Genomic DNA, 22,893 nt, shown 5'->3' on the forward strand with positions numbered 1-22,893 from the left:
GTTGAGAAATTGTCCCAAGACCATCAGGTAGTAAGTAACAGAATCAGTTCTGCCTTCTTATTTAACTACCTCTGCTGTTTAGGGTCTCTATGCCTCAATTTCCTCATCTGAGGCAGGAGGCAGTTAGGCTCTGCTCTTCAAAGGCCCAACCATCCCACATCTTCCTAGAGGCAGGGGCATGAAAACACTGTCAAAGTGGCTCTACCTGGGACAGCTGGGACCTCCTTTTGACTGGGGACCCAGTGGATTCTGAACAAGTCATTCCCACAATGCCTTGCAGCTGAGAAGGTCTAATAATGAACTTGAAATGTGGTGCATCCTGGGAAATACCTCCATAAGCCTCGGATTCCTGCCCCCCCTACATCCTACCCCCTCCTCTCAGCCACCCTCATTCACTTGTTCATATTTTCATATTATCTGATTATCACTGCTCTTGACTTACTGGGAAGAGCAAGAGAGGAGGGTGACTTAACCATACTGACTATCCTCTTATTCTTACACCAACTTCTCTCCTCCAGCCCAGTGAAGGGGCACCTCCTGTGGGTGGCTAACATCCTATCAGCCTCTGCATCAATTGTAGGGAGCTGAACCAAAAGGATTTCCACAACTTTGAGGCCTGAGAATCTGAAAGCTGCTGGAGGGGACTTAGCAAATGTTGCAAAAGAAGCTAAAAGACACTTTGTGGGAGAGGGGGTCGGGGGTACTTCCCTGACAGCCATCTCCCAATATCTGTAGGACTGTCGCAGGACAAAGACAGCAGAATAGGTCAGTAGGTTTCTTGGGAGCAGAGTCGGGACCAATGTGAACGTCAGGGCCAGATGGGAGGGGGACTCATTTGTTCGATGGGACAAAAGAGTTTCTACTGATGAATGCTGCCAGCTGGCACGTGCTGCCGAAGGAAGTGAGCTCTCCGTAGGAGGAGGTATAAAATCTGAGGCTGGTTGAGTATTTACCAGCTAAATGTTCTAGCATTTAATTATTCAGAAGCCTTCCCCAATGTTGCTTCCACCACAATCTCTCCTTCGTTCCAACATCCACTCACCTATGTCACTCACCTCTGATGGGTCTGTTTCTTAAGGACGATAAAGGCGGCTGCCTCACTCCCCTCAGGAGCTGGGACTCGCAGAAGGGCGCAGGAAACTCGAGCTTTAGGACAAGGGCTCTCATGCAAATGAGGTGCTTCCCTCATGTCTCCTGGGTATCTCCTCTTCCTCTGCTCTCTAGCGAGGGGACTCCCAGGTCCGTCTATGTTCAGTGTTGAGTGAACTTTGACGAACACTTTGGGGTCTCCTCATGATGCTTAACAGCAACTTGGAAACCAGTACAGACTCCAGTCTGGGAAATGGATGAAAGGAGAATCTTTTTTCTCATCTCTGCCTCTTTGTCTTACCCCAGAGTTCATGTTTCTCCTCTTCTCTCTACCTGATAGAATCCAGTTCACCCTTCCAAACTCAGCTCAAACGTTGCCTCTTCTGGGAGGCTGATCTTGACCTCTCAGGTGACAGCCACGGCCTCCACCTTGACTTCCACAGCATGTATGTTTCTGAAACTCTATGTCTGCCTTCTAGGCTGGGCAGGGAGCTCTTTGCAGGTCAAGACTATCCTGGTCCAGAGATGCTCTAAGTGGGGTGCAGTGGGGGACAGAAGAAAACATCTACAAATTTCTGCTTATTTCTCTCTAGCTTACCCTTTATTAAAATTTATATTATTGGGACTTCCCTGATGGTCCAGTGGTTAGGACTCTGCACTTCCACTTCCGGGGGCATGGGTTCAATCCCTGGTTGGGGAACTAAGATTCCGCATGCCGTGTGGTGTGGCCAAAAAAAAAAAAAAATCTATATTGTTGATTACTTGAAGTGTACATACTAGTGCAACAGGGTGCATATAATTATAATATAGAGATGGGATTTGCACACTCAGAATATTTACGGATGTGGGTGTGAGTAATCACATAGATTTGGAAGCTACTCACAGAGATTTGGTCATTACTGTTTCCCTGGTTCCTATCACAAAACAGACACTAAATATCAGTACATGTTAGAGTGATGAATGAACGAAGGAATGAGTGATGTTGCCTGGGTTTAGTCTCTTATAATGTCTCATAGTTGTTAGCTGGGTGACACTGGGCAAGATACTTCCCTTTCTTAGGCCCTAAATTCCTCACCTATGAAATAAGGACTTCGGATCAGTTTCTGTGCCACATGCCTTCCAGCATTAATTCTTCTAGGTGAGGTTGGAGTCACTCCTCGAGTGGAGGACAGCATAGTTTAGTCAGTAATTATCCTAGCAAGTGTTTAAATTGCACTAATTACATGCCAGGCTCTCTGGTCTAAGGGCTCAGCATGTCCTAATTCATTTATCCTCACAACAACCCCAGGTAGGAAGAAGACAGGTGCAGAGAGGTTAAGTAACTTGTTCAAAGCCACATAGTGTGGCAGATGTGTGCCCACCCGACCACCGACCACTGCCACCCTCAGTGTTGTTGCCTGACTTCCAACTGCCAGTATCTGCAGCTCTTTGCCTGAGGGATTTCTTGGAGCCACACAAGAAGCCTGTGCACGGAGGAAGCCAGAAGTCCCCAGCCAATGAATGACAGGGAGTTGGTATGTCAATGCTCTTTTACCTCTTGGGGGAGGCAACCACAAGCAAGGTGTTGACCCCGTCTGGCCCATCCCCCATGGGAACTCATCACTAACAGTGCCAATGGGCTTGCTCACTCTATGTTCGTTGGCTGCCTTTCCTGCCCTTTCTTACCTGCCCCCATCTTACCCAACAAACTACTTTCCCTCTGCTCCTTAGGAACTGCACATTAAGGCAGATCCAGGCTCTGGATCTTTACAGACTGGCTGGGGAGTTGGGCTCTTAACTATCTTCCTCCCTGCAAAGGACGAAAGCTTTGGGGCAGTCTGCTAGGCTGTCATGGTTAGGGTCCTGCCATTTATTCACTGTGATGGGTTCAACCGTGTCCCCCACCAAAAAAGAGATGTTGCAGTCCTAACCCCAGGAACTCAGGATGTGAGCTTATTTGGAAATAGGATCTTTAGTGTGGTGATTAAGTTAAGAGTTCATTAGGGTGAGCCCCCATCCAATATGACTGGTGTCCTGATAAAAAGGGCAAGGTAGGTCACAGACAGGGAGAATGCCCTGTGAAGGCTGGACTTAGGCTGCCGCAAGCCAGGCCTTCCAGGAGCTGGGAGAATGGCCTGGAATAGATCATTCTCCAGAGCCTTCAGAGGGAGCATTTCCCTGCTGACATCCTGATCTCAGACTTCTAGCCTCCAGAAGTGGGAGAGAATAAAAATAAATAAATAAACCACTCAGTTCATGGTGCTTTGTTACAGTAACTCCGGGAAACCAACTCACATACCTCCATTTCATCTTCAAAGGATTCTCAGAAGATTAAATGAAATAATGTCAGAAAGATGCTGAGCACAGAGCCTGGCGCATGGCAAGCACTCACTAAATGGGGAGATGCTTTTCTTTAACTGAAGTGGCAATCCCCACCCTACCACAGGACCTCAGGGAAGGAGGTTCCTTGGGCAAGTGGACAGTTGAGTCTCATGCTCCTTCCTTTCTCCTTCTGAGAGTCCGGGAGAACAACCTGCACCCAAATTTGACCTGGTCCAAGAAGCGAAGAACGAAAGCTTTCATGTTGAGGTGTCTCTCACCTGGGTTTTTGTGTAGCTTGGGGTGGCCATTCAGAGGTAAATGGTGCTGTAATGAGTTTGCTTCCTATACCTGGTAGGGCCCAGTCTGAGGACAGGAAAAGGGGTGGTGCCGGCTGCTCTGCAGAATAATGAGAAGGACCAGCATCTCCGTGGACCCTACTGGTGAAGGTTCTTACTTGCAAACAACAGAATCCACTCCAGTTAGTCTAATTAGGAAAAGAATTTATTAAATATAAGATTTAAGCCACAGACAGATAAACATTCAACATCACTGTGGGGAAAAGGGGTTTCTTTATTGAAAAATCCTCTGCCACCACTGACGCTCAGAACTGGATGCCAGAACTTCCATCGCTGCCCCCTCCAAGGAGTGCAGTGATGGTGGAGAGTGGGATGAAGGTGAGGAAAGAGGCAGGGTTCTGCTGAGGAGGGTAGGTCTGAGAAGGAAGCAGAGGAAGAGGCTCAACTCTTTCAGAAGCCAGAGCCCAGCCCTGTGTGGGGCCTCCTAGGACGTCACCATCTCAGGGGATCCCAGCTGCCCGGCGCTCTGCAAGAAGAAAGGAACTTGTTGATTGCCATCACTGAAGCCCCTGACCTTGATAGTCTACACCCTGACAGAGCCTTGACCGTCGCAGAAATGAGCAAGCACAGTACTGCTGACACTAGGATGACCAACAAGAAAAAAAAGCCAGTTTGCCAAGCCTGGCTGGGGCACTCAGGAGCACTGCAGGCCCACTGTGCAGGGTGGTTGCCTCCGTGTTCCCATCTGAAAAAGGAGAGGAGATGAGTGGCTTAGGTTATCTAGAGGGCGATTCCAGTTGTGACCTTCTGCCAAGCTGGCCCGTGGAGGATGTGCTCAGTGTGTGGTTTCCCAGGACACTGCAGCCACTTCTCCTGGGCAGCAGTGAGGGGGGAAAAGACACTGTGCAGGTGTGAATGGTGCGTGGCCCCCTGAGCTCCACCTCTTTCCCCAGACCTTCCCCTCCCACCCTGCCCTGCCCCCTTTCTTACCCTAGGGCCCTGTTGCGGCCACCACAGGTGCTGATGCAGTCCTCCTTATCCAGGAAGTTGTTCTGCTTTCTTCTGCACCCACCGTAAATGAAGGTCTCGCAGAGCCCAGACTTGGCGTTGTAGAAGTATCTGATGAACAGGGCCCTGCAGGGACCCGTGTAGGGAGGCTCCAGGCACAAGGCAGGGCGCAGGGCTGCCAGGACTGGGAGGGGCTCTGGGTCAGTTATGAGAATGGTGAGCACAGCTCGGTCTACGGGGTCGGCAACTGAAACCACCAGTGTCTTGAAATAGAGAATGATGGGGCTGGGGGTGGGGCATTAGCAGAGCTTGAAATGTGAAACCTCCATTGAATGGTCTGCATTCTGAGGCATTATTGTTACTGTTGTTAGGTGTGAGGATGACATGGTGATGATGTAAAAAACCATACACCCTTCATGAAGTATTTATGGAATGATTGGCATGATGCCTTAGATTAGCTTTAAAAAACTCTGGGGGGAAAAAAGGACATACATAAACAATATTCTCCATATGTTGATAATTGCTGAAAGTGAACAATTGTGTACATCGGGTTTATTATATACTCTTCTGTACTTTTGAGTATGGTTGAAATTTTCCACTATTAAAAAAAGTATGAAAGAATCATGCTGTAATGGAGAAAGGCATGGGAAAAGATACAGTGTATTTACTTTGGCTATCTCATGGCGGCGGGAATACTAGAATTTTGAGGGGTGTGATATGGTGATTTATAATAAGAAATATATATTTGGTCTTCGTTCCATCCTGGCACAGAGCTTCTAAAACACTTGGAATTTCCTAAGTGAGGAGAGCAATAAAGGCGTCTTCAATTATGTGAAGAGGGTGACTTTTGGAAAGCCCCTAGGTAACCCAAGGATGGGGGCTGGTTGCCAGGGGAAACAAGTGCCTGATCAGATGGTTGAACTTTCACCCCGACACTCCAAAGCGCCTAGCTCCAGGGAGAAGAGAGTGGGTGGAAGTTTATCAATCACCAATGGTTAATGATTGAATCAATCATGACTATGTAATGAAGCCTCCCACAGAACGCAAAAGCATTGAATTTGGAGAGTTTCCTGGTTGGCAAATGGGAGCAGATATGGGGGGTGTGTACTGATGAGAGAGAGCGTGGAAGCTCCGTGCCCTTTCCCCTTCCCTTGTCTTACGCAGCCCTTCCATATGGTTGTCCTGAGCTATATCCTTTTATGATAAACTGTTAATCTTGTAAGTAAAACGTTTCCCTGAGTCTGTGTCGCTCTAGCAAATTAATTTAACTCCACGGTGGTCGTGGGAACCTCTGATATGTAGTTGTTGGTCAGAAGCATGAGTGACAAGCTGGACTTGTAATTGGCCTCTGAAGATGGAAGGAGACCTGTGGGATACAGTCCTTAACCTTGTGGAATCTGACACTATTTCCAGGTTCTTAGCCTTAGAACTGGTATGATGGTAGGAAAGCCAGTCGGTGTTCCCTGAGAATTCGAGAATTGCTTGGTGGTTTGGAAAAACAAACACATAGCAAGAAGAGGAGTCTTAAAACTTTCCTTACACATCTTTATATCCTCTGAAGTTCTTATGAGCATATATTCCTTTTGCAATTACGAAATAAGAAATATTTAAAATAAAATATACCGCAATTTTTATAATGAGTAAATTTATATTGTAGAAGAAAATGTATTGACATCAGAAAATGGTTGCAGCATATTGTGGCGTAAAAGAAGCACTCCATCCAGTGACATATTAGTTTTGTAAAGCTTAAAACTCCTGCCGTGAAGATATGAGTGTCAATCCCTTTTTTAGCAACAGATCCCTTCTTTCAAAGGAAAACTTATTAAAAGAAACCTGGGTGTTGGGCTGGAGCCCCATCCTCAGCCCTCTCACTACCTAACCCCAGCCATTCTCTCACCCCTTCCTACCCCAGTACCCCCAAGTCTCAAGGAACATCTAGTGCAAATCCCTGGACTATATTCTTTAAGGTCTTAGAGGACCCACTCTCTGGCTGTGTGACCTTAGGGAAGACAAGTAACCACTCTGAGCCACAGCATCCTAATGATAGAAATGAGCATAATAATCCCAACCTTAGAGACTTGTTGAGAGGATTACAGATGATATCCATCAAGTAACTGGCAATCGATCAATACTCAATAAATATTAGTTATTAGAGTAATTGTTAGATGCACTCATTCAATTTTAATTTAATGTTCCAGGGCAGTGTCCAAGCTAAAAATCACCTGTGGACACAATTGCCCATTAAAGCCCTTCAACCCACCCACACCAATGCAGAACAGACGAGTCCCCAGGGACCACCCTGGACATCAACACAGTCAGGTTTTCCATCATTGGGATATATGATGCTTCTTTTCTGGAGCCTCAGATTAAGTAAATGGCTTCCTTTTAGAACTGTAGTATATCAAGAACACATTTATTCTACGTAATGTTTTAAAATGTGTATCGGTCAGAAATTGGAAAAATAATTATATGTTTTAGACATAAGTTGTCAAAATGTAAAATATCTTGATGAACATTTAAGATAGGAACTCAAATTCTCTGAATTATTCATTGTGTCTGTTCAGCCACAGACTTCTCAATCCCTTCAATTAACCAAAAAGAAAATCCTGTGAAACACAGGCTAATCACATAAATGTCCAGAGAACAGGGGGAAAGCTCTCATTTATGAGAAAACCTTGGCATCGACTGGAAAGTTGCTTTCTTAAACATAAGGAATGGCAATTCTCTATTTAAAAGAAGAGTTTCCTCTTTGAAGCAGAAAATTACATCTGATAGAAGATAATATTTTCACTTGAACTTGCAATCAGGAATGAGGCATATTCAGGTCTCAATGTAAAGCTCTTGGTCTCAGCCGAGCAGGGCCAGGATTAGAGTGAAGCAAACAGGCAGGTCAAGCAAGTGCAGGGTCACAGCCTGTCTTTATTTAAAACATTCACATTGAGTGCATGGTGGATTTTTGCATTAATTTTTGAGTTTTTTACACTATTGCAATCAATTATGATTTATCTGCATTATAAGTTTTTTTAGCTTCCCTTTAGATTCTGGGCTTGAGGTGAGTGCCTCTCACCTCACCCTAGTCCCAGCCCTGCCACGGAGGTGGAGCACTTTCTCTCTGGAGGCTGGGGAGGTGAGGAAAGGGCAGGCTGCGCTTCCAGAGGACACGGGGTTGCACTGTTCCCTCCTCATCTCTGGATGAGCAAGTCAATTAGTTCCTGTACATGAGGACCTCAGACTAGAAGGATGTATCCGTAACCTTTGGGTTGCAGGATTTGGAAATCTTGATTTACTTTTTTATGTTTGTCTTTATTGTCTAAGCTTTAGATAACGAACACATACTACTGCATTTATGTACCAGGAAACAGCAAAGGTAAGATAATTAATTGTTTAATTAAGGAACAGGATTATCCTCTACAGAGCAACTCAGTCATGTTATTCAAGAGAACTGGAATCCACCCAGGGAACAACATAGGCACATGCTCCATCATGGCTCACCTGGACCACAGCAGCAGCCTGCCCAGGGGCCTCTGTCTCTGCCCTTCGCCCCCTAGAGGCCACTCTCTGCACTGCAGCCACAGAGACCCTGATACAACCCTGAGTCCTATCCCATTGCTCCCGTGACCAATCCCTCAGTGACTCCCCATCTCTCTCAGAGTCAAATTCTGATTCTTATAAAGTCTTACAAAGCTGGTCAGGACCTACCCCCATGGCCTCTCTGCCTCATCTCCTTCCACTCCCTCCCCTTCACCCACTCAGCTCCAGCCACCCTGGTCTTGGCTGCTGCTCAAACACACCAGGCACGTTTTTCTGCAGCCTCTGCTCAACGCCCCCTTATCACAGCGGGTTTCACTGACCAGTCTACAGAAGGAGCACAGCCTCCTTTACCCCCATCACTCTCTACCTTCAAGACACTTGCCATGACCTGGTATACTATTTCCACCTACTCAATTGTCTGTCTTCCTCCTAGAGGGCACTGGTTCTTGTGCTATGTCTTATTCACAGCTGCACCCCCATACCAAGAACAGTGGCTTGTAGGGGCTTGATAAATATTTGTCAAATGAATGAATCTCCCATTTCATGCTCGTGCCAAGTGCACAGTCATTGAGTAGAATGAACATAATTAAATTCTTGTTAGTTAAATGTCTATTTGATGAGGGGGCAGTGAAACTGAGCAGGACCCTGTGGGGTTCTGGGCACAAAAGTCTTTCTGTGTTGCCCTCCACCTCCATTTCTTATTTGCAGGAAAAAGGCTTCAGCCTCCTAGACCTTCCAGAACACCAAACGGCAGATTCAAACAGTTGCTAATCAGGGATGTGAGGGAATGCAGAAACAAAGGAGAAGCAGTCAAGAAACAGTAGTGTCCAGGTTCCTCCAGAAGGAATATACTTATCAACATCTTTGAGTTCTTCTGCAGGAACTAAGTCCCCCGCCCAGGTGGAGGATGGTAACTTCTGGCTGAGCACAAGATTCTTGGAACGCTGCCCTGTTACCTCACCACCAACCAATCAGAAGAAAGTCACACACCCTGCAGCTCTCATCCCAAATTTTGCCTATTAAAACTTCTCCCTCCCTGAAAACCATGGGGGAGTTTGGGGTTTGTAAGGCATGAGCCAGCCTAGTCTCCTTGCATGGCCCTGCAATAAACCTTTCTCTGCTTCAAACTCACACGTTTCGGTTTCTTTGGCCTCACTGTGCGTCAGGCACACAAATGTGCATTCAGTAACAGCACGCCTGGATAATTATGAATCTAGCTCTAATATTCTGTATCCTGAGAGGATAATAAAATAATAGTCAGACATGGGGGTAAGGGGAAGGGCCTTGAGTTTTTACTAATATTCTAACAGCCTGGGAGGAGCACAGCCTTGACCCCAAGAGCAAAGTCACAGAAGTGTTGCATTTCTTGCAATAATAATGGAGAAATAATGTCATTATTGACCCCTAAATATTTTTTCTTGAAGGAAGAAGGTAGGTAGACAAATTTTTTCAGACTCAGACATCTTGGTGGAAAAAGGACATTATTGGGCATGAAATGTGAAAAAACTCTATATTCATGATGGATAATCCCTTGTAAGAACTTGTTTGGTAGTTATCTCTCGCACAGGTGAGGAAATTGCAGAAAAGCGACTGACCTCAGGTCACAGAGCAGGTGAGTAGTAAGGTCAGGTCAGTATATGATCCTGTTACAACCCATTTGATGAAGCACCTGACATCTGCAGGGAACTCTTAAAACACAGATAACTGGTAAGAATTTCTGGGAGCACTGCCCCCCACTTTTACTCCCCTGTACCTGAGCCTCATCCCAGCCACCAAAGCCCAGGGATGTATGAGTCTGGATTTCTACCCTGACACCAAATAGGTGGTGTCTCTACCAACACCCACCAATCCTCCAACGCCAACTGGGCGGCCCCCAAGTCAACTCACTTCAGACACTAAATCCGAAAAGGTAACGACGACCCCAGCGGTTGAAGGCTCAATGCCATCAGATAGCCCCCACTTCAAATGACAGCTACATGTCCCTGGGTCACACATACTTCTGACCAACTGGCTATAAATCTGGGGGCTCTGGGACCCCACTTTCAACTTTCAATAACGTACTAGAACGACTCACAGAACTCAGGAAATTCCTTTACTGACAGTTCTGGGTTATTATTGATAGAAAGGATAAAACTCAGGGACAGTTGAATGGAGGAGACGCATAGGGCAAAGGGGGGTTGAGGGGTGCAGAGCCTCCAGGCCCCCTCAGGACAGTCCCCCCTCACATCACCTCGAATGTTCACCACCCTGGAAGCTCTCTGATTCCCAAAGTTTAGGGGTTTTTTTATTGAGGTTTCAATAGGTAAGCAATTTGATTGAATCATTGGCCACTGGTGACTGAACTCTCCCTCAGTACCCTCCCCTTTCCCCAGAGTTGCTGGGGGTTGAGGGTTCTAACTCTCTAATCACCAAATGGGATTTTCTGGAGTCCAGCCCCATCCTGAAGCTATCTGAGGTCACTTTCATTACCATACAAAAGACAGTACATTCCAAGGGTTTCAGGAGGCCTGGGCTTGGCACCAGGACAAAGATCAAATATTGACCTTTTTATTACACTACAGTGAGGTTCAGGGATGCAGCAGAGACCAGGAATAGAGAGTTTCAGAGATGGGGTCCCCGGTCTTGTAGAGTTAGGCAGGATAATTTGTTTTAAAGCTGAAAGCGTAATGATTTCTTTTTTAGAGTCATGAAATGTCCCTGGAGTTTAAGCTGCCCAACTTCCCAGGAGAAATCCAGAGAGGGCTGTCAGCACCCACCCCACCCCTGCTCCCCAGCCCCTTCCACGGACTCCCCTCATTCCCCCCTCCCCCCAGCCTGTAGAGGAGAGGTGGGTCAGGACTTACCTTGGGCCTGGTTGCTGGTTTCACCCCCCGGGGTGCCGGCCACCAGGGTGCCCAGGAGGACGAGAAGGGATGCAGAGAGGCAGAGGCAGCTCATGTTCGTGGCCTTGCAGGAGGGCTTCTGAGGAAAGCTGGGGGCTGACAGAGCTTTTCCCACCGCAGCTGAGGGGTGGGACAGGCAATGAGGAGGGGAGTGAGGAAGGGGAGGAGCTGGGCTCAGTCCTGTACATTGCGTAATCTCCCCACCTCCCCTGGTCCTGCTTCTGCCTGCTGGGGCCAAATGCTCAGTAACAGCACTTCTCAGACTTGACTCTGCTTGTGGGTCTGTGGAAGTAAATACACATTCTGATCCCCCAGGTCTGGGTGAGGCCTGAGAAGCTGCATTCCTAACAGGCTCACCATTACAGGTGTGTCCCCAACACATTTCCTCTTCTGTAAAATGGTCCTCAGAACCACGCTTTGAAAGCAAGCCTGGAGGAGACTCACCGGGGTGGAGAAGGATAGCAGACACAGAGAAAACCTGCCTTTCCTATGCACCTTGGGAAAGCGGCAGAGGAGCCAAGAGCGGGAAGAGCTGAATCTCAGAAAGCCCCACATTCTCTCCCACTGATCTGCGTCCCTTCCTAATGCTCTGTCTTTACCTTAATTCTTTGGAATGATCACACACTGGTAGCCTATGAGAAGTACAAGTCACTGGACTCCGTCTGCAGAAACAAACGTGAGTCTCTCCCCATCCCCTGAGGATGAAGCGATAGATTAGATTCCCACGTGCTGGCACCACACCACGCTGTGTGCACAAGTTTGTAGGCTCGGAACGACCATGTTGCCCCCGCCCAGTTACCACTGAGACCCTCGGGTCTGGACGTGAGTGAAGCGCCAGGACCCTCAAACCAGTGGCAAACACCCTTGGGAGAGGAAAACCTCGATTCCTATCTTATGCTGGAGACAGACTTACCTGGGATGTCGGACCCCATGACATTATAACTGCATGTTTCACCATGAGCGGGAACAGATTACGTGCTCCCCCTCAAAATATACCACATGGTGTGTTGGTTATTTTGAGCTGAAGACATTCAAGGCCCAAAAGACTCAGGAAGAGACGATTACTATTCGCTTAACTGCCTAAAGGATTTAGATAGAGGGCCTGTATCAGGAAGAGAGCTAATCCCAGATAACTTTTATTATCAGTAACACTTATCTACCTGCCCAGCATGGCAAATATTTGTTAATCAGATATCTGCTTTTCTCATCTTCCTGGAATTTATCTTCCTCCCCTTGGAGCCCCAATCCTCACTTCCTTCTCCTTCACTCAGGATGGCATATAAGCCTCAACTGCCTGCCCATCTTTGGGTCCCAGGTCTTTGGGGATGCTGTATGTATGAAATTTGTTTTTCTCCTTTTCATCTGTCTTATGTCTAGTTTGTCTTACCAAACCAGCCAAGGAACCTAGAAGGGAAGCATGGAAAGGTTTCCTCCCCAACAACAGTAGGAGGACCTGGGTTTGGCAAATTACTTAGTGTTCCTGGGCCTTGGTGCCCTCATCTGTAAAATGGGATTGTTTATAAAATCAACTCCATTTCTTTGGGATGCTGTGAACGCATTTGAGACTAGTGAATAGAGAATGCTCAGCTCTGTGCCCCTGGGTGGTAAATACTCAAAGATTCAGGGTTCCTCTTATGATCATCAATGTGACACCCAACTCCCAGTAGGAATGTCTGGATCTGACCTCAGGCCTGTGTTGAAATAAATATCTAGATTCAAGATGAGCCACTCCGGCCTGGGGTGCCATGTCAGCAAACCAAAACCTAACTCTGGGTCCTTGTAAATGCTCTGTAGTTCTCTGGACCCATGGGGATGGAGACTTCCCACTTCATGAAGTGCTAAATAGACAGTATCACCTAAATTGTCTTCTTTAATCGTTTTAAACAAGGGAAATGCCTGCTTTCCCTCTGGGGTCTGGGGCTTCCCTAACTGAGGTCAGCCGTGCAGGCAGTATACGCCCATGCGACTGACCACAGTAAAAACCTGACTCCCAGGCAGGAGCGAGCTTCCCTGGTTGGCAACTGCTCGGTCGCATTGGGCTGAGGGAAGCAAGCAGATTCTTTGTGACTGGACAGGGAGGAGACATTTGGAAGCTTGTGCCTGGGTCCTTCCAGCTTCACCCCGTGCATTTTTCCCCTTTGTTGATTTGACTCGGTATCAATTTCCTGTAAACCTAAGTATTACACCTTAGTGTCCTGTGAGTCTTTTTATGAATTAAACCTGAGTGTGGTCTTCGGGATTCCAAACACAGGTAGTTTCCATTGTTATCTCCAAATAGAAACTATATCCACAGAAGTTAAATAACTTGTCTGAGATCACACAGATAGCAAAAGGCAAAGCTGGAAATTAAATTTCTCCTGTAGACATGCCTTTAACAACTACTGGATGACAAGTGAAGATAATCTAACATAATTGATGTCTCAAATAGAAAACTCAACGACTGGAACAGAAAATTTATTTCAAGACGTAATATAAGAAAACTTCCCTAAAAAAATCTGTAGATTGAAAAAAACATTCCATGTTCCAGTAAAAAAAAGAAAAAATGATGCAGAATGATATCAGAATATCCTTGTTCAGTTACTGAAACTCAAGGATAAGCAAAGAGGCTTTTAGGCATCCCGGTACAAAGAAGTAACCTCTAAAGGAGAAAAATATTTAGGCCATTTCATAGCAACACTCCATGGCAGAATTCAGTGGACACGTCCACAATTATTCTGGAAAAAGAAAGCCAGCCTTCTGGCTTTTCCTGAAACTTACCAGAGATGCTCCCATTTTGCACCTGCTGCCCCCTTTGGCTGTAACACTCTCCCCTGGTGGCCTCATGTCTTCCCTCTGGCATTTGCATGACTCTCTGTTCATAAGCTGCCTTCTTGGTGGTGCCCTCACTCGTGGTCCCAGGTAGAAACTGCAACACCGTTCCCTGCCCCCTTCCTCCACCCTAGTACTCCTTATGCCCTTTCTGTTTTCTTTTTTCTCCAGGACCCTGATCTCCCTCTAACATCCACAGAATATACTTGCTTATTTATTTTGTTTATTGTCCAGTAGTGCATAAACCCCCTAGAGAGACTTTCTGTCTCATTTGTTCACTCACAGAGCATCTTAACACCTAGAGCAGTGCATGGCAAGTGATAGAGACTCAGTGAATAGCCATTGAGCGGATGAAAGTAAATCAATGGACAGATACATAAACAGCAGTGTGTTAGCTCAGGTTCTCCTTTTCAACCTCCTGCAGGTGTCATCACATCTGGGTATCAGTGTGCTTCCCGCTACCCCCAGCAACCTCAGAAGACAGGTGTGACACAGGACACCTTCCCACAAACATCGTGGCAGCATCTCAACTGGCCAGACACGTGCTGTTTACCTGGCAGTTGTTCAGTCAGAGGCTGAGCTGGGGGCAGGCGATGTCCAGCTTGGAGCAAGAAACCTGCTTTTCTGGGTAGAAAAAGGAGTAAGGGGTGTGGGCAGAGGGGAAGCAGGGAGATGAACGCTTCAGGGGATGACCTCCCACCACCCTTCACCTGGTTTCACAAACAGAAGAGCTGCCTACTTGAGTGGATTTCAGGGGAGCAAGAAGATTGCCTGCAAATCTCTCCCCTCTGCTCTCTCCACCAGCAGTTTTGAGATTATTGGACCCCAGTTTGAGTCCCAGCTCTGCCTTTTCCTAACGCTGTGACCTGGGGCCAGAAATGTCCCAGAGCCCCGTGTCTTCAGGTGCCACATGAGATCCGTGCTGCCCACGTCCTGGGGTTGCTGTGGAAGCAGTGGAGGCAACAGACATATATTCCTTCTCCCTGTACAGTCAAAGTCCTTTGTTGTAATAATTACAACAGTTAACACTTACTTAGCCTCTTCTATGTGCCAGGCATATAGCATTTGATGTATATTAACTCATCTAATTCTCACAGTAATCCTAAAAGAAAAGGAGAGGAATTGCTAATATTTCCTTATGTAACAGATGAGGAAACCAAGGCATTAAGAGAGTAAGTAATTTGCCTAAAGACACACAAGGTAGAGACAGGATTTGAACCCAGGAATCCGGCTTCAGCATCTGTGCACCATGCACTCTGTTGCTTTGTAAGTGGTAAAGTGCAGTGCTGGTGTGAGGGCTTACACACCCACAGTCCCTTCACTCACTCCCATAAATTCACTCCCAGTGACAGCCATGTAGCACCAAGCCCCCCCCCCCAATCACTCATCCACACACAGACAAGCATTCTTCCACTAACACACACACACACACACACACACGCCCTGTGCTCCACTTCCAGGGTCAAGGAGAAGGGAGCTGGGCTCAATGCCCAGAAGCCCCAGGAGCAAGCCTAGCCAAATGTCAAAGAGGCACAGAGCTGGGTGATGAGCTGCAGGGGACAGGAGGGGCAGCCTTCCTGGTACAAAGACACCCTTTCCCTTGAGAAGGGCAGGAGCTCTCAATACCGAGCTGCCCCCGGACAGAAGGGCATCGGGAGCGGGGTACTCACAAAACAAGCCACTGTGTGTGGAGGGTCTACTCTCTCCTGAGACATTTCACATGTATGATTTCATTTAGCCTCACGTCGACCCTACAACATCTGGGATTCTCATTCCATTTTGCCAGCGAGAAAGCAGAGGCTCAGAGAGGTGAAGCGACTTGCTCAGGACCCATAACCAGCAGATGGCACAACTGGGATTCTAGCTCAGGAGGCCCTCTGGTCCTGCCCCTCTTCCTGCCTCAGTCTGTCCATCTGAGACCAGGGAGCAGCAGAGACCCCCCCTAATGGCAGAGACTCCTCTTTTCTCCCCCCTCCTCTCTCATCTGTGTGTCTTTCTCTCCCAGTGTCCTCCTCTCCTGGTCCTCCTCCCTCTGGTGCAGGTTAGAGGCCCCCCGACCCAGGAGCCCCCGAGGGGCCTGTCCTCCCTCCACCTCCCACCTCCCTGCTCATGAGTGACGGAGGTCTCTGATTACAAACTTTCCCGGCCCCTGCGGGGATCTTCAGAGAAATCACAAGGCGGGAACATCACAGGGGCTGTATTTGGATAAAGAACAGTAATCATAATACCTTGGGACCCCCACTCTTATGCCAGCTTCTAGTCCTCAGTTTTTCCCTCTGAAAAATAGAAGCTTGAATTCCACGCTGTCTAAGGCCCCTTCCTGCTCCGATGGGAGCTCCCATGGCCTGCTGGACAGACTTGAGCTCTAGCAGGTACTTTTCATGACACCCAAGCTTCACATACTTTCTCTCATTCAATCCTTAGAGTGGAAGAGAGTGCTTTAAAGATGAAGAAGTGGAAGGGGTGCTCAGGGAGGGGTCCTGATTTCTTCAAACCACTCAGGCAAAAGCTGAACCTCCTTGCTTGGACTCCTGTGCAGCCAGGGATGGCGGCGTGACTTTGGGCAACAACGTTTCTCTCTCAGATGTTCACTCCACATCTTTAAGATGCTCTCTTAAATCTGTAAAGTCTATTTTCATCTGGACAGAGGACTCCAGGGAGTCTTGCCAGGCTAGGCGCCCCAAGTCTTACCCCCAGGGCTGGGGGAGACCCCAGGGGAAGAATGCTGTTAAGGATGCGCTCCCCAGGCTTTGGGATCCAGCTCTCTCACCAGGACGGCCCTGCAGCTCCAGCTGGCTGGGGAGGTCCCCTGACCTCTGAGAACAATGTCCCCGCAGTGTGTCCTGGAAGTGGGTCCTCCTCTAGAGCACTGAATCCAGCCTGGAGTGGGGATGTCTCTCTTTACCCCTGCTGAGCTTCAGCGACGCCTTTGTCTCCAGGCTGTGGGAGGGAGCGCCCCGGGCGGATCTGGGTCCATCCGCCTTGACCTGGCCAGGGACTCCTGGGTCGGGAACGCCCCTGCTCCTGAACCGGGAGCTGCAGTCACACTCCAGCCCCCGCCCCGCGTGGGTCCCCCGGGGTTACCATTGGGCATCTGGCAGACGGTGGCGCAGCCGGCCCGGCAGCACTTGAGATTGTCCGCGCATTCCCCATCCGAGAGGCACTCCTGCGTGCGATTCAGGTCCACCTCCAGTGCGGGGCACACGCCTGATTTCTCTGCTCCTGTGCCTGGGAGGCGGATGGGCAGTGGGGGACTCAGTCCCGCTCTCAGAGGACGCCCGCCTCCTGTCTGACAGCCCCAAATCTCAGTCTCCCGGGAGGAATTGGGAAATCTCAATTTCTCCCCGGAAATCTCAGTCTCTGGCCCTGGCGCCCCCTACGGCCTTCAGAGAGCCCCACCTCTAGGCAGGGGTCCCCAACACTTGGGAGGGCTGGAGTGACCTAACCCTTGGCTTCAGAGCCCTCAGTCCCTAGGGGACCCCCGCACGGATACCCGCACCGAACAGCTGAGCTTTGGAGCTTGGGCAGAGTTCCCCTCCTACCACTGTGTCTCCAGCCTCAGCACAGAGTCTCTCCCCAGATTTCAGCTTTCAGTGGTCTCCCCACCTCCAGCACATTGAAGCTCACACCTGAAAATCCAAGGGTCACCACCTTTAGGCACCAGGGATCCCTACATCTTAGTCTTCATTGGTCTCCCCATTTCCACGCCAGGAATCTTCACTTCTCTGTCCCCAGAGAGGCTAAGCCTCTGCTGGCTCCCTCCTGGGGCTCCTGGTCCCGCCCCTTCTTGGCAACAGGCCTCTCCCCGCCCCACTCACCTGGGGCCAGAGGAGAGGGAGGGGCGGCAGCAGGCCAAGGAGGAGGGTGGCAATGAGTTGACTGAGGTAGCGGCAGGCAGGCATGGTGCAGGAGTGAGGCACCTCCGGATGGGGAGATTTAACCATGTGCCTGGAGGCGTGAGGTGTTGGCGGGGCCCAGCTGGCTTGGGTAGAGGACTCAACAGGCACCTGGGGCCGGCTGCCACCTCCTGTCATTTCACAATGCCCCAGGATCAGGTGTCACTCTGGCCCCAGTGGGAACCAGGAACCTAAGCTGCTTCCAGGCCGGTGCAGCTCGACCAGCTGCAGCTGGACCCTTGTCCACTCCTCCTTCCCCACCTCCCTCCTGGGGCCTGTGGGCAGGGCAGCGGGAGGCCGAAGGCTAGATCCAGGACTCCGGGGTTCCCATTCCCGGTAATGCCCGCTGCCGGTAAAGGAGGGGGAAAGGGCAGGACCCACAGGGAGGAAGGAGCCTGAGGATGAAGTGGTTGGATTCGGGGTCAGCAGGTCAGAGTGCAGATTGCTCTTTAGAGATTCATGGTGGAGCTGCTGTGTAGGGATACAGAGCACATAGTAGGAGCTGCAGGAAAAATTATTCATGAATGCACCGACTGGACACAAGAAACTGAGGCCAAAGAAGGTGAAACACCTATTAACATCTAGAGCCATTTCTTGTGTGTTTCTCCCTCCCTCTCTTTTCCACACCAGCACTGTCTCAGGGCTCACTGTGTGCAGCTCTGTGTTCAGTGTCTCAGGGAGTCACGGATCTTCCCAGACACCTGTGAACAGACGGATATTGTTGTCATCAGCTGTGCCTGACAGATGGACTGGATGTGCAGAGGGGGTACCCTGCCACCCAAGGTCCCATGAGAAGCTGTAGAGACAAGGTTGGATCCCAAGTCTCCATCCCTCCAAGCCCTCATTTTTTCCATTCCATCATAAATGTACGTTCTTCGTGACACATCTAGGGCACACAGTTGGTGTAGAGAAAGTAATTAAAGGAGACTTCGGCCCTGGCCTTGGGGTGACAGGGTCTGGGTTTGACTCCCACCCACTTCCACCATCTGCCGGCTGAGGGACCTTGAATGAATCACTTCCCTGTTCTGAGCTGCCACACTGTCATCTCCAAAGATGATGATAATATAAAAATCCCATGAGAACACAAATGGCGTGTTCCTAAATGGAACAGCTGTGCCCTCCTTCAGGGCTAGATACACACTGACTGACACAGGAACCGCAGCTCTAGGGCATAACGGGTCGTAGCTCAATGGCTGTGAGTACTTGAAAACTGGTGTCTACTGTTAATAAGGAGACTGATAAGTATACACCAAGCTTTAAAATGCAAGCTGGTAAAGGCCAAAACACAGTTACCCAGCAAGAAGAACCTTCAAACGTCCTTCTTGATCCAAAATCTGAGGTCCTTAAGCCCCAGGAGGTCTTTGCTGATGGAGGGTACAAGGGGTCGGGGGCAGTGACCATTGGGATGACAGGTGAGTCGGACTTGGTGACAGAGGTACATCCAGCCACTGTCCCCACAGATGGGTCCCAGGGGAAAGAGGGTGAGAATGCCTCCCCAATTCCCATGTTCAGCCTGGGGGCTGGAGACAGGTCCTGGTTGGGAGGGGCCAGGGCTGTTTACTCTGGGCACAGGGAACAGTCAACAGCCATGTCGCAGGAGCCAGGTAGGGGTGCAGCCCAGGGCGGCTCCTGGAACTCAGTCTAGGGCAGCAGAGGCCACTTTGATGAGCAAATGGTCTTAGCCTGTGGACCCAGCTGCCTACTGGACCTTCAGCCTCAGGCACTGCTCTCCACAGCCTTCTTCTGGCACCTAGCCAGCTCCCCAAGCCAGGAAACTGCTTGGCCTTACCCCTCCCCATCCCTCTTGGGCCCCCCTGCAGACTGACTGTATCTCACAGGAATGTGGATTAGTCTGAGTCAGAAGGATAGGGTAGGGCTGAAGGTTGGAGAAGAAAGTTTATTAGGTCAGTGGCCTGAGGCAAGCAAAAGCCTGTTAGCTTTGTGTGATGCTAGGCTCTGTGCTAGGTACATACATATATTTTTGCTTCTGCATAAAAAATAAAGAAGACAGAGCCTTTAAAACCAAATACATTCAGATCCGGATCAGGGGTTGGCTGCTTCCTGTCTATGTATGTGACCTGGAGCAACACCTCGCTTTTCAGACCTACATCTTCTTCCTTAAAAGTGGTACCCTGATAACAGTTTTGTAAGCTTATTTTAAGGATTAAAGGGAAGAGCATAAACCAGAGGTTGGAAATCAGGCTAAAATATTGTAATGTTAGCCCACATAGTACATTTAAAAATTTTGAAGTACTTGCCAAGATTTAAGATTGGGGGATTTCACATAAAAGTAAATTTCTAGCGTCTGTTGGAAAAAGTAAACAATTTGGTAACACAGTCATGCAAACTCCCATGGCAAAGTTCAACTAGAGAAGTGGGTCTCAAGTCTCAGCCAGCATCAAATCACTTAGAGGGCTTGCTAAAACACAGATTTCGAGAATCCCACCCCCAGAGCTTTTACTCAGTAGGACTGGGGCGAAACGTGAGAATCTGCGTTTACAGGTTTCCAGGGATGCTAATGGTGCCGCTCAAGGGACCACACTTTGAAAACCATGAACTACGCTAAGTAGAGCTGCTCTCTTGTGATAAAGAGGAGCGATCTCTCCAGTTTCCATAATCCCCACCATAACCTATTGTCTCTCCTGCCCCCACTCCCGCTCCAAGTACTTCCATCCTCATTGCTCATCTGACTTGGAAGGTGTTTAAAATTGTGACCTCTGGCGTGGGCTCACAGTAAGTGTTCAATAAAAGGTAATTGTTATTATTTAACAATCTTATGCATTAGGTATTATTTTTCCCATTTTTACAGATGAAGAAACTGAAGTTCAGCTAGGCAGAGTGACTCACCAGAGGAAACAAGGCAGAAAAGCAGAGTGAAGACCTGGCCAAAGCAAGTCATGTGGTCCCAGTTATTTAAATGTTATACACACACACATCTATCTGAGATTAACATAGATGATGCATCAAAAATTTTGAACATGATTTCCTAAGTGTAAAATCATGTTTATCATGAAGAAAAGGAGGAGAGGAAATAGAAAGGAAAGAAGGAAAGTTTTGTAATGGGGGGTGATATGAGTCAGCTGCAGACATGCCCACTCTAAGGTGACCGTAATCAACGGAACATTGAAGATTTGAGAAAGTCTCAGGAACAAACACAGTGTCTTTTTACATACAATAGGGCTTTGTTCACTTGGAATTTGGACCCATTCAAACTCCCTTCTCTCCATGGAAACCTCTCTCTCTCTGAGTGTAAGGGCTATCCTGCTGTTTTGTCACCTAGCATCCATTTGTCCTTTTACTGATAATAGTAGCCTGATTTTTGATTTGGGGAATGACTCTTCCTCCACCCAGAACAAGAGGGGTTGAGGGGCTCATCAATCAGAGTTCCTGACTTACTCCCAGACCAGGGGTGGCCAATCAGATGCTCTCCTTGGAATTTTAATCTTGAGCAGTGAATGACGAAACCTGAAAATGCATGGAGCTCATTCAGAGGTGTCCTGAGAAGACCTTGGTTCTGCCTTGTTTACCATTCTCTCCAAGCTGGGTTCTTTTTAGCACTCCCTTCAGTTCCGAGAGGTAAACTAAATCAGCGCTATTGGTTACAAGCAAAAGACTCCAACAGGAATAGATGCCCGCTGCATCCCCCCACACCATTCTAACCAATTCCTTCTCTGCTTCCAATGGCCAGACTCAGTTTCTGTTGCTCACAACCAGGGAGATTTGATGCCTTTACCAGGGTCACCATCAAGTTCCTCATTTCCAAATCCAGTGACCTTTTCCCAGCCCTCATCCTCCTCTAACTCACAGGTAAGGTCTTATGGCATAAATGCAAAGTCTTCACAGAAAAAAAGTTTTCTACATCCTCTCAGTGCAAAACACTATGAAAAGGAGAGCATCCATATGTGATGTAACTTGAGTCCCCTCTTGTGAATCTACAGAGTCTGTGATGGCATTGCTCTCAAACCTCTTTTAGAGGTCAGTCTTTAAAGTCAGAGAGTCTTGAGTTCAAATCCCAACTCCTGCCATTATTGGTTATGTGACCTTGGAAAAGAAGTTAATCCCAGCTCTATCATTTCCTAGCTCAGTGACCTTGGAAAAGTTATTTTACCCTCTAAGCTTTAGTTTCTTCATCAATAACATGAAATAATACTTCTACCCTCTCTGGTGGCGCAGTGGTTAAGAATCTGCCCGCCAATGCAGGGAACACGGGTTCGAGCCGTGGTCCGGGAAGATCCCACATGCTGTGGAGCAACTAAGCCCGTGTGCCACAACTACTGAGCCTGCGCTCTAGAGCCTGTGAGCCACAACTACTGAAGCTCGCGTGCCTAGAGCCTGTGCTCCGCAATAAGAGAAGCCACTGCAATGAGAAGCCCACGCACTGCAACGAAGAGTAGCCCCCGCTCACCGCAACTAGAGAAAGCCCGCGCACAGCAATGAAGACCCAATGCAGCCATAAATAAAAATATAAATAAATTTAAAAAATTACTTCTACCCTCACGAAGTCCACATAGATTAGGAGACAATTTTTTTTCAAAGCATCAAGACGGCGCCAACTCGTGATCAACAGCTGTTGTCAAAATGCCCTGTAGATACTCAGCTCTGTCTACCTGGCCCTGCTTCATCCCGGTGGCTCCAAGGATGTCATCTCCCTTCATGCTCTGACAGCTCAGGTTCTGGACGGAAGAAACTTTGTGCCTGCACTCCCAGCAGTTCATGGCGCCTGAAAGTATTTTGTCTTTGCCTGGGAAAGTCAGGCGTTCTGGTTTCTCTGCTTGGTCTCCACGGGGAGAGAAACTGTAACAGACCTTCCCAGGTATCTACCCAACGGCCTTTCCTCTTTCTTCCTTCCTAAGAAAGAAAGCTCGGTGTTGTGTGTGGCAACAAATTCTGTCCTAAAAATAGCCATTAAATATATACGTGAGAAATCTGTCAGTATAAGGCTATCTATGTGCTCTTAGGATGGAGATCAATAATAAATATTTAGCACTTTAAGAGTAAACAAAGTAGGAATCAAACATGAAATTCTAGGAAACTGACAAATGATTCCAATGAAATCTGATAGTGAGTAATAAAGAGCATATG

The 22,893-nt window shown here is 48.3% G+C and overlaps 2 protein-coding genes across 2 annotated transcripts; both read right to left on the bottom strand.

Moving 5' to 3' along the window:
* Positions 1 to 4,163: 4,163 nt before the first annotated feature.
* LOC137749916 (serum basic protease inhibitor-like) lies at positions 4,164 to 11,162 on the bottom strand. Its single transcript, XM_068524178.1, has 3 exons — positions 11,069 to 11,162; positions 4,677 to 4,878; positions 4,164 to 4,212 (listed from the first exon to the last, which is right to left on the bottom strand). Exons 1-3 carry the CDS (start codon positions 11,160 to 11,162, stop codon positions 4,179 to 4,181), a joined length of 330 nt encoding a protein of 109 aa, XP_068380279.1. The 3' UTR covers positions 4,164 to 4,178.
* Positions 11,163 to 14,388: 3,226 nt separating this feature from the next.
* Positions 14,389 to 17,817, bottom strand: WFDC2 (WAP four-disulfide core domain 2). The gene is given in 4 exon segments (XM_068524458.1): positions 14,389 to 14,453; positions 14,456 to 14,539; positions 17,000 to 17,181; positions 17,762 to 17,817. Coding segments are annotated over 4 exon segments (387 nt in total).
* Between the last annotated feature and the right edge of the window lie 5,076 nt (positions 17,818 to 22,893).

This window comes from Eschrichtius robustus, chromosome 16 (assembly GCF_028021215.1).
Source record: "Eschrichtius robustus isolate mEscRob2 chromosome 16, mEscRob2.pri, whole genome shotgun sequence".
NCBI lineage: Eukaryota > Metazoa > Chordata > Mammalia > Artiodactyla > Eschrichtiidae > Eschrichtius > Eschrichtius robustus.

Bases quoted from the DNA above. Each gene is read 5' to 3' on its own strand.
- LOC137749916 (XM_068524178.1), bottom strand. From the start codon at position 11,162: ATGAGCTGCCTCTGCCTCTCTGCATCCCTTCTCGTCCTCCTGGGCACC. The intron at 4,879-11,068 runs GTAAGTCCTGAC...AGCCCCTCCCAG, and splicing joins AACCAGCAACCAGGCCCAAG to TCCTGGCAGCCCTGCGCCCT. The intron at 4,213-4,676 runs GTAAGAAAGGGG...TTCTTCTTGCAG, and splicing joins GGCCGCAACAGGGCCCTAGG to AGCGCCGGGCAGCTGGGATC.